The 11987-nt window shown below is 40.1% G+C and overlaps 1 protein-coding gene across 1 annotated transcript; it reads left to right on the forward strand.

The window, feature by feature from the left end:
- Positions 1-1118: 1118 nt before the first annotated feature.
- On the forward strand, positions 1119-11762 carry LOC130290440 (blue-sensitive opsin-like). The gene is made up of 5 exons (XM_056538073.1): positions 1119-1506; positions 6091-6259; positions 7787-7952; positions 9454-9693; positions 10091-11762. Exons 1-5 carry the CDS (start codon positions 1119-1121, stop codon positions 10214-10216), a joined length of 1089 nt encoding a protein of 362 aa, XP_056394048.1. The 3' UTR covers positions 10217-11762.
- The last annotated feature ends 225 nt before the right edge of the window (positions 11763-11987 follow it).

The following is an 11987-nucleotide window of genomic DNA, read 5'->3' on the forward strand; positions in this document are numbered from 1 at the left end:
ATGTAACGTGACCTGTTAAAATGTTGAAAAAGTTAAAATGTTGTTAAACGTTTGATTGAAATAGCTTTTGATTTCAGTAAATATGCTGCAAACACAACAAATGACAATTTTCAGTTCTTTACAACCTATAAAGGGTTTTAAAACTTACTGCGTCTAATAATTTGGAACAGTGAATTGTACGTTTTTTTATGTTTAAAAAAAAAATACTGTTATCATTAGAAGGTTTGTCCACTAAAATTTTAATTGTACTCCTAATAGTTGATAACATGAGAATTATGCTGACTGTTATTATGTTATCAATGTTATCAATTATTTAGATAAATGAGAAAAAAATTGCATAATAATTTGGAACAGGGTGTTTAGTGGACTATTGGTCGAATTAAAATTGCTGTTTATTGGGTTGTAGGCTTTGCTGTAGCCTAAAAAAATGGCTGCAGATATAGCTGAAACATGGCGGCAATTATAAGGTGAAAAAAATGATTAAATACCAGGCCCAGAAGAAAATGCTCAAAAACATTTTAGAATTAAGTCATTTGTGAGCCTCAAAATGAGACAGGATGCAAAACCTAGCCCAAGGCATGGCATTCCCTGATATATATATATATATATATATATACACACATATATTCTGGTTTTTATTTTAGCAGTCTAGTGTTGTGTTATATAAAAGTTTTTGCATTCTACTATTAAGGCTAGTGAAGCCGTATGATGACACATATACTTGTCATTCTGGTAGGGTATGGAAAGGTGTGCCAGCAGTCATAATAAGTATCTTAAAACACTAGATTAAAGCCATCCGTCTGCTTTAGGTGATAGTAAAGGAGATTGCCTTGAAGATTATCCCTTACCACCTTCCCAAGCAGGTCCGCCATGATGACTGTATAATGGGATTAAGCCCAGCTTTTCGTTCTTAAGTAAGATTATGAAGAAAAGAAAAATTGGGGTCTGTGCCAGACCTTTTCTTGCTTTCCTGACTATAAAAGAAACTCATCCATCTTAACTGAATTGTACTGTAGGGGATACACTCTGTACCGGGGGCCAACAACATTTGCAGATCGAAGGGTATCTCCTGTATGAGCGTGTAGCCATCTCTTCTTCACTGTCCCATAAATTCCAAAATGAGCAAAGGCCGTCCAGATTTGAGGATGGAGATGCCAGATGAATTCTTCATCCCCATTCCTCTGGAAACTACTAATGTTACAGCTTTAAGCCCATTTCTGGTACCCCAAACGCATCTGGGGACCCCGGGCATCTTCATGAGCATGTCGGCCTTCATGTTATTCACCATCATTTTTGGCTTTCCCCTCAACATCCTGACCGTCATCTGCACTGTCAAGTACAAGAAGCTACGATCCCACCTTAACTATATCTTGGTAAATCTGGCTGTTTCCAACCTCTTAGTCATCTGTATTGGCTCCACCACTGCCTTTTACAGCTTCTCTCAAATGTACTTCGCCATGGGACCATTGGCGTGCAAAATAGAAGGTTTCACAGCCACACTGGGAGGTAAGAACCTTTTATCTAGAACTTTTTCTATTGCTGACATCGAATGGAGAACCTAAACTATCATATTGGTATTTTACATGAATTGAAATGAGCAATAAATATATTGAATTATATTACAGTGATCCCTCAACTTACAATGGCCTCAACATACAATAGTTTCAACATACAAGGGTATTTTCTGGACCATTGTAACTTGAAACCAGACTCAACATACAATCCTTCGGACAGTTCAGATCTGTGATACCTGTCACAACTGGAGGAACTGACCAATCAGAATAGGCATTTTACTGGTAAATCACCTGTATTACTGAAGTGCATGCACTGACTGGCTGTCTGGTAGCGCCCCCTACAGTACAGGGAGGAACTACAAGTTCTGTACTACTCCTTACCTGTGCCAGGGTTAGCTGCTCCTTTGGACACCAAGTAAGGGCGGCTCCATTTAGGACACTGTGTACTGTATAGAACCCTGAAGAAGCTCCTGTCCTCTACATAAACCATTGTTTCCCAACCAGGGTGTATCCAGCTGTTGCAAAACTACAACTCCCAGCATGCCCGGACAGCCGTTGGCTGTCCGGGCATGCTGGGAGTTGTAGTTTTGCAATAGCTCGAGGCACCCTGGTTGGGAAACACTGACATAGACAGCTCTTTCTTACTTTTACATGTAAGGATTTGCTTTAGTTATCTTCTTATTTATCTTTAATCCTCACTTTTTCCTATTTTTGGATGACATTTTGGTGGCTTCAGAACCAATTAGCAGGTTTCCATAGAGTTCTGGTCTCAACATACAATGGGTTTCAACATACAATGGTCGTCCTGGAACCAATTAATATTGTAACTTGAGGGACCTCTGTATTAACAGTAATAAAAATGTGTTATTTAAATAGTTCTTTTTGCAAGAACCAGTCCATCACGTGTTGACGTAGTGAAAAGCTTCAAACTGTGACCTGCATTCTGTGGATTAATAAGTTAGCAGACACAACTTAATGCTACATAATTCACTTGGATGGGACTTAATACGTAGTGCAGCTTCTACCTCTTCACTCAACTGATCTTTTGGGGGGGGGGGGGGGGTGCTGGTTGTCGGACCTCCCACCCATGTGATATTATTGGCTTATCCTAAGGAAAGGGCGTCAATACTGAATTCCTGGTAAAATCCTTTGAATGTTATTTGCATCACTGATGTAAATTACCAAAGGGCATTAAAGGGGTACTCCGGTGAAAACCTTTTTTCTTTTAAATCAACTGGTGCCAGAAAGTTAAACATATTTGTAAATTACTACTATTCAAAAATCTTAATCCTTCCAGTACTTATTAGCTGCTGAATGCTACAGAGAAAATTCCTTTCTTTTTGGAACACTGATGACATCACAAGCACAGTGCTCTCTGCTGACATCTCTGTCCATTTTAGCAACCGTGCATAGCAGATGTATGCTAAGGGCAGCATGGTGGCTCAGTGGTTAGCACTGATGCCTTGCAGTGCTGGGGCCTTGGGTTCAAATCTCACTAAGGACAACAATAAATAAAGTGTTATTATTATTATAATAACGTCAGCAGAGAGCACTGTGCTCGTGATGTCATCAGAGAGCATTCCAAAAAGAAAAGAATTTCCTCTGTAGTATTCAGCAGCTAATAAGTACAGGAAGGATTAAGATTTTTTAATAGAAGTAATTTACAAATCTGTTTAACTTTCCGGAGCCAGTTGATTTAAAAGAAAAAAGGTTTTCACCGGAGTATCCCTTTAAAGTGTATGTGTGCTTATAATGGATCCCAGTGAATTAGGGAATCTACTAGATACTTCAAAAGACTCGAGTTAGTAGGTGATTTTCACCCACCAAGTAGCTTCCTGAATGGCTGATCAAAGAAGTGAGGGAATTGCTGTTGAGCTTTGGTGCCCTAAAGAACCTTCTTCCTGATAAGATTTAACTTCAGTCCTTATAGTAAAGTTTGTGTTAGGCTGGGTTCACACCACGTTTTGTTAAATACGGTTCCCGTATACGGCTGGGAGGAGGGGGGGCGGGCTTAATCGCGGGGCCCGCACTCAGCCGTATTCGGCAACCATATTTAATGCATGTCTATGAGCCAACCGGAGTGAAACATGTGCATTTGAATCCTAAAGTCCCCACCCAAGACCCCTCCCATTAAAAATGGACAAAATTTTCAAAAACGTATGTTTTTTTTTTCTATAAAAACTGACGGAACTGTATGCAGTTTTAAAAACAGTATACTGTTTAAAAACGCATACGGTTTACTTTTTCCCATACTGTTCCATCCGTTTTTTTGCCATATGGTTTTCTTTAGAAAAACGGATTGAAAACAGTATGGCAAAAACGTGATGTGAACCCAGCCTTAGGTAGTACTGCCCACTGCCTCGCACTGAGGCCTCTCCACCAGACCACACTGAGCGCGCCCAGATGATTCCTTTCCAGGCTCTTCTTACAAGAAAGTAAGATTTCCTTCTTATCCATTGGGACTCAGTGAGAGGTGCCATAGAGTATTTGCAAGTTTGTTTTTTCATGTATTCATTTCTGTTGCTTATATAGCACCAACATATTCCATGGTGCTGTACAGAGATCATCATCATTCACATGAAACTCACATCTAAATGTTCTGTCTCAAGCACATATATATACACACCCTATAACCAATTGACTGGAAGCCATTTTTTTGTGGTATGGGAGTAAACTGAAGAACTTGATGAACACCCACATAATCATGCAGGGAGAATATACAAACCTTGTGACTACATAATCCTTGTGTATATTAGTGAGTTTTGTAGGTTGGTTATATTAGATTTCCCCCCATTCCCTTTTGACATGTGTCTTATGTACCTCTCCTCTCACCATCTTGCAGATGTCCTAGTCTTAAGGTGTCTCTTATTATTAGAGCTGGCCATACACACGTGGTTTGGTTGACATTCAGATGATAGCTATTTTTTCTGATCCTTCCATACACATGAAGGTTTGGCTTAGCCAATTTTTTGAACATGTCCTGAATGTACAAGACGCTGGCAGACTCATCTGGAGGAAGCTTATTTATTCCAGAACAAAAGGATCGGACAATGAAATCTAACAGATGATGTCAGTGGGAAGTTGGGAGGCCCCCATATATATTATAAAGTCGTCTTGTTCCGTTGATTTGGATGAATTTTTTCTAATGTGCATGGAGGTCTTAAAGCTTTACTATCATTTTAAAAAAAAATTTGACTTCTTGCATAGACATGTCAAAAGTTATGGTTGGAGTGAGACCCCCTCCAATCCTTAATATAGTTGGGTGAAGCACACAGCAGCGTCCTTTACTCCCCCCCTGTCTGTTGCAATGAGCTGGACTGAGTGCTGAGCCAGAAAGTGAAGAGTGCAGCTGTGAGCATCCCCCGGCTATATCTGACCCTGACCAATGTAAACTTTTGTTTACTTATATGACAGTAATGCGTTAACTCTCTTGGCTAGTATCACATAAATAAGTATATTTGACCACTATGTAATGCATGTTAACCTCCATCTTTTTTTGTGTGTCCTGACTCAGTAGCCCCCAGGCATCTATTGTGTTTTGGGCAATATTTCTAATCCATTTATAAAGATTTTTCTAAAATAAGCAGCATCAAAGCAGTTGGTGGATGTCATAATACCTCATTCTGTATGGATCAGTCAAACATGTACATTTCTTGCATGTATATTGCAATCTTAAAGGGAAACTATCATTAGTTTAATTCTGCCTGAACCACCAGTCTTCAGGGTGGTCCCTGGGGAATTATCCCTGGCCAACCAGTCATTGTCGAGATTGATATATCTCTCTATGCCCAAACTAGAAGAGATCTATTAATGACGGCTGGTGAAATTGGGGAGAAGTTGCTGGGGACCAACCTGATGACTCTTGGTTCAGGCAGCATAAAAGGCATGACAGGTTCCCCTTAAAAGGTTTGTGCAGAGAAACCCGCTGTGAGCGTGAGATGTAAGCTGGGGAAGTGGGCGTCATTGCTCTCATTGGCCGGCCATCAGATCCGACCATTTCCCTGTGTAGAAGTCCATGCACAGAAAAGGTCTGATCTGCCGGTTGGCCAGGTAGTGAAGTGCAATGCAGCCTCCCTCCCTAGCTAATAACTGATGATCACAGCGGGTCTCCAGAGTAAGACCCGGTGTGATTAACAACTTTTGACATGTCTGAGAAACAAGTCAAAAGTTGTTTTTTGTTGAGAGTAACTGGGAAAAAGTTGATGCATTTTTCTATTTCTGTAAAACCCCTTTAATAATGTTAGCATGCTCACCTCTTATCATTAGAGAGGTCGGAGTCGAGCATTCGCTTGTCATATACGGATTAATGTATTTTGCATCTTAATCTCTTAATAACATTTTAGTGTAATCTCTTAACAACTTTGCAAATCTCTTCTGTCAGCTCAGTGTGGATTAATGGCACAACTGTATGGGCATAATTCATAATTATGGTCTTCCATGGTTTTGTTCACTTTTTTGAGGTTGACATGTTTAATGATCTGCTTTATTAACACAGTACCTGATACTTTCTTTTACCCTTGACTCTCATTCTTCTTGGGGAATGTATATATGTTTTTTTTTTTTTTCCCCCCCCTAGGAATGGTCAGCCTGTGGTCTCTGGCTGTTGTGGCCTTTGAAAGGTTCATAGTGATCTGTAAGCCTATGGGGAGCTTCACATTCAGAGAGAGCCATGCAGTACTGGGCTGCATCTTCACCTGGGTCATTTCCTTAGTGGCAGCTGTCCCCCCATTGCTGGGATGGAGCAGGTAGGAGGATGTTTTGTATGCAAAATTGTTAACAGTATTCTGTATACTGGTTCTTATTTGAGCCCCTGCAGTTTTCATATCACTAGAATGGAAACAGAAGACTAATATAAGATCTGCAGGAACTCTAGTTTGATAGAACATAAAGAAACACCCATGAATACCCATAGAAAGAACAAACAGTTCCATCAACAGCAGCCTATTAATAGTTTCCAGGTAGAGAGTTTTACAGTTCTATCAACAGCATTTTACTAATAGCTTCCAGGTAATAATTTTTTTCCAGTTCCATCAACAGCATCTTACTAATAGTTACCTGGTAGAGATTTATTCAGTTTTCAGTTTCGTCAACAGCACTTTACTAATAGTTTCCAGGTAGAAATTTTTTTTTGTTCCATCAACAGCAGTTTAATAGGGCAATTTTCATTGCTGTTGTGCTCCATTTTGTTCTGGGTCCTTTTGGGTCTTTTGCACCGAACAGAATGCAACTAAGCACAGAGACACTATTTTTTCTCTGCTAAAAGGGGTACTCCACCCCTAGAGATCTTATCCTCTATCCAAAGGATAGGGGATAAAATGGCTGATCGCGGTGGTCCGGCCACTGGGGACCCCCGCAATATAGCATGCAGCACCCACCTGTTACTGCTCCGGAAGCGCTGGAGGGTCTGGCTCCCGACCACGGGGACGGAAGATCGTGACGTCTTGACTCCGCCCCCGTGTGACATCACGCCCCGCCTCCTCAATGCAAGTCTATGGGAAGGGGAGTGACGGCTGGTGGGACCCCCACGATCAGATATCTTCACGATCTAGGGGTGGAGTACCCCTTAAACACCCGGATGAAGCAGACAAAGCTCCCTTTAACGGAACCCAACAGCAATGTGAACCCAGCCCAATAGCATACAGGTAGATATTTTATTTCCAGTTCCATCAATAACTACTTTCTAATAGTTAGCTTTTAAAGAATTTTTCTGTTTTTCAGCTCCATCAGCTGCAGATTACAAATAGTTATCTGGTAGAGAGTGCTTCAGCTCCATCAACAGCAGTTTACTAAAATTTTTCAGGCAGAGACTTTTTTAGTTCCATCAACAGCAGTTTACTAACAGTTTCCGGGTAATTTTTTTTTAAGTTCCATCAACAGCAGTTTGCTAATAGTTTCCAGGTAGATTTTTTCTTAACTTTGTCTCCTGCAGAGGTAACGCAGACCACAGGTAGCCATTATTACAATATCCATAAGAATCATTCAGGCAGCCCCTAAGTAACATATATATTTGCATTCTAAGCCATACAGGTTCTATCTATACATTTTGAATTTGTGCTCCTCATATTTCTGTTCCTTACACCATTTCTTACAGTAAAAATGGCAACCTTGGAATGAACTTCTGAGCGGAGGCCAAAAGGAGACCTATGGAGCCATTTGATGTATGTGCCAGAAACCAGATCCCTGGTGCACAAGTCAAAAGCTTCCAAAAAACCAGTGTAAATTGAGCCTAAAGCATACAGGTATATAGCATTATATCTTTTCTTTCTTTGTAGATACATCCCAGAAGGCCTGCAGTGTTCCTGTGGACCAGACTGGTATACTGTCAACAACAAATGGAACAATGAGTCTTATGTACTTTTCATGTTCTGCTTCTGCTTTGGATTTCCTCTGGCAGTCATTGTGTTTTCCTATGGGCGGCTGCTTCTCACCCTTCATGCTGTAAGTAGTGTTTTCCAGAAGCATAACAATAAGTGTAACAGAGTTTGTGGGGCAGAGCCAAAGGCTGTCTGGGCATGTCAGAAGTGGGGCAGAGCCAAAGGCTGTCCGGGCATGCTGGGAGTTGTAGTTTTGCAACATCTGGAGGGCCACAAGCAAATAACACTCTTCTCTAGTTTATGAGGGTCCTGAAAAAGGGATTTCCAAGTAGAGTACTTGAAATTGGGTTTCCTAAATTAGACATTTCTTTTAAGTCAAGATGTTCCTTGATAACATTAAAAAAAAACTAAATCTAATGTACCTGTAGATTGCAGCATTAATCCTGATAATGTAGTTTGTCATTTTTAGGCAGCAAATCTGGTGGCTAAATGAAGGGATTCCACTACTACACAAGGAGCTTCTTGATACTTGTAGCAAAAGGAAATATATATATATATATATATATCAGCAAATTCACAAAAAAACTACACCTACAAAGGCGACCACCCAATAAAATGCTAAATAATGTTGCCTATACATATTAAACTAGTTTTTGGACAGGTATACTTAAAGCGTACCTGTCATATCACCAGAAAAAAAAATAATGCATATATAGTTCCTCACTAGGTCATGCAGATTCTTTACATGTCTTTTTTATGTGTCTAGCTTTTGTATTTGGCCCACAAATCCCTCTGTTATGCTGCTCACTCATTCTGACATCAACTGCTCAGAAAGGGACATGTCCAAGGCAAGCATTGAGCCCACCCTAACTCACCATGCATTCACTTCCTCCCTGAGTCTACTGTGCTGGATCTCTTCATTCAATCACTACAGGCTGCTCTGTAACCCCCTTCTTATGCTGCAGTCTAATACAATGGGAGTGAGCACAAAGGAGTGCTAGTCCCACCCTCACTTACTGGACTTTGTTCCTTCCTGTACTTCAGCTGGGACAAAGATGATGCTACAGCTGGACAGAATTATGTTGTGGATGGTATGGGGACCCCTAGTGGTCTTTTTTATGAGCCATGATTTCTATAAAAAGGAGATACATTTTTTATTGTGGTTTATTAGAAAGGTTAATGTTTCCCAAGATGTACAACAAATGAAAAGCTTTTGATTCTGAAAGTGCCCATTTAAAGGGGTTTTTCTAGGACTTAGGACAGGCCACCAATATCTGATCGGTGTAGATATGACTCCTGGTCCCTTACCGATTAGATGGTTGACACTACAGCAGCAGTAACCTAGCATGGCTACTACCCAATATATAGAGCTGTCTGTTTTTAGTTTTTTACTGTGTATATATATATATATATATATATATATATATGTTGGTGCCATGGATTTGGCAAACAGCTAGGGGCTGTGTATTAGAGCCCAAGAATCAGATATTGCTGTGTATTAGAGCCCAAGAATCAGATATTGATGGCCTATCCTAGGGATAGGCCATCAATAAAAAAGTCCAGAAAATCATTCAAACCTATAAGATGCTACAAGACAATGATGGTTATATCTTTATCCTGGGCAGGTTGCCAAGCAACAGGAACAATCGGCCTCCACACAGAAAGCTGAGCGAGAAGTGACCAGAATGGTGATTGTCATGGTTGCTGGGTTCCTAGTATGCTGGCTCCCTTATGCTTCCTTCGCTCTTTGGGCTGTAACACATCGTGGAGAAGTATTTGACTTGCGTATGGCCTCCATCCCCTCAGTATTTTCAAAGGCCTCCACAGTTTACAACCCATTTATTTACATTTTCATGAATAGACAGGTGAGTTTATCTTCATAACTGAAAACCTTGTATGATATCTTTCTGTCCAAATAGTTATGGGATGGTACATGTCTTAAAGGGATTTTTTAGTCACAGTGGTTAATCCTGTCATGCCTCATCTCGAGATGAATGTTGACACCCCTCCTCCACTGATGGAAAGGTTTTTTAAGGATATAACATTGAAGGCCAATTCATGCCTGTGCCTACCAAAGGAAAACTTGGTATTTGGGGGGTTGGTCTACCCTCAGTACAATTCATAATTCAATAGATGTCTTGTTTCACATAAATTCCAACCTGTACCATGTCTACTGTTCATGACTATGAAATGCTCTCCCAAACACAAGCTCTTACCTTTCATACCTGTAAAAGTCATATTTATTTTTGCCTTTTTCTCCAGTTCCGATCCTGCATGATGAAGCTGATCTTCTGTGGAAAGAATCCATTGGGTGATGATGAGGATACATCTGCCTCTGGGTCTACCCAGGTGTCTTCAGTATCCAGCAGTCAGGTGGCTCCGGCATAACGCCAACCTCATCCGGCCCCTGTTTTGCCACGTCTGCTGCCACGGCTGTGTGCCCTCAAAAGCTTCCAGGTGACACCACTACCTTCCAAAAATCCTCACCCAGTTATCCCACAGCCTCTATGAAAATACGTTTTTCAACTTGGCTAAGTAGATGCTACATCTTCATGAGTCATCTCAACTTTTCCTCGACCGATAGCAAACTTGGAACTCTCCATTTAACAAACAGTATCTATATATGGTTACAGGCCATCAGAAGGTATAATAGCTACACCAATGGCACTGAATATGGTTTAGATGCTAGATTCAAGGTTTTTATGTTGAGGGCCCCAAAAGTTTACCCCCCCCCCCCCCCAAGTGAGAAGAGGAAGTGGTTCCACATTTACAGATCATATACCCACAGCCCACATAGCAATTTTTAAACCACATCCAAAGTCTTTGACCAAGCTATATACTGGTTTAGTTCCCTCATGTTCCTATGAATAGTAAGGGATGATATTTTAGGAGACTGAGAACTATTGAGATCTATGTTTGATAACATGCTCCTGCTATATACACAGATAAACTTTTCTTCAATAGTTTATTTTTTGGGAAAAGTATTTTATATGTAGGCTTTTCTTTATACCAGAACCTCTCCAGATGAAGATGGTTACACCTAGATGGAAAAAATTAAAAATTTGGTAAAAATAATGTAGCTGAAAACTCTTTTGAATGGTTGAGATATGTAAGTTCTTTCTAATACATGAGTTCTGAATGGTCCCGCTTTAGATTGCAATGACTGACGTCATATATACAATGTGCCCCTTATTATGACTAATATTACACTTTAACTATATAGATATCTCTCCTTGTCAACCAAGTAGAAATAAAAATGTTTTGTAAAAATGAACAGAAGGGTCTTACCAGGGCCTTCTGAATGTTTTGTTCTTCCCAAACATGGTACCATTATATGACCTGTATTGATATGGTAAAGTCAAAATTCAATGAGGTTAAATATGGAAACACCTTTGTGCAACATGTTGTCCAAAAAATATGTGATCTTTGCTATGACCCCTATTAAAAATGTGAAGGAAGCCTAATATAAAGGAGAATTCTCTGATGGACTGTGAAAATTGTGCACATTTTTGGAATTATTAGAAGTCTTAGCTCCTTCTGCATTTCATAAAGATCTAAGTCTTTCTTTTTTATAATATGGAGCAAAACATGACTGAGATATGTGGACTTTCGTCTTCACAACTTACAAGAGTCAAGATGGCTGAAATGATAAAGAAGACAGATGTGTTAATGTCCAAATCATTCATGGAGACAAAGGCGGGAAATGTTTCCTATAGAAAGCAATGTTCGGAAGATGTATTCTTGACTGTCCCATGACCATCCACCCTTCTCATACTCTAGCACTATCATCATTCTGCATATTTTTGTGATGGGAATACCTGTTCCATATTGTAAATAATGTTCCTTGGGGTTTCCGGACTTATATCTGTCTCTCTGTAGGGAGTAGTTTAGCTTTGGGCACCTGTCATTTCATTAAATAAACATATCAGCTGCATCTCTGACGCTGCTCCTTGCTAAATGTGTCCACTTCTTTTTACTTGGCTGGTCAAAAAAGGAAAACCATTCACATCTTTACTTGTGGCTTGCCTTATGATACGTTTTTACCTAAGGGTTTATCAATTTATGGTGAACAATGGCTATGTTAACCCTAAAGGAGAACTCCAGCGAAAGTAAACTTATCCCCTATCCACAGGAGGTATAACCGCTGGGACCCTCTGCG

This window comes from Hyla sarda, chromosome 9 (genome assembly GCF_029499605.1).
Source record: "Hyla sarda isolate aHylSar1 chromosome 9, aHylSar1.hap1, whole genome shotgun sequence".
NCBI lineage: Eukaryota > Metazoa > Chordata > Amphibia > Anura > Hylidae > Hyla > Hyla sarda.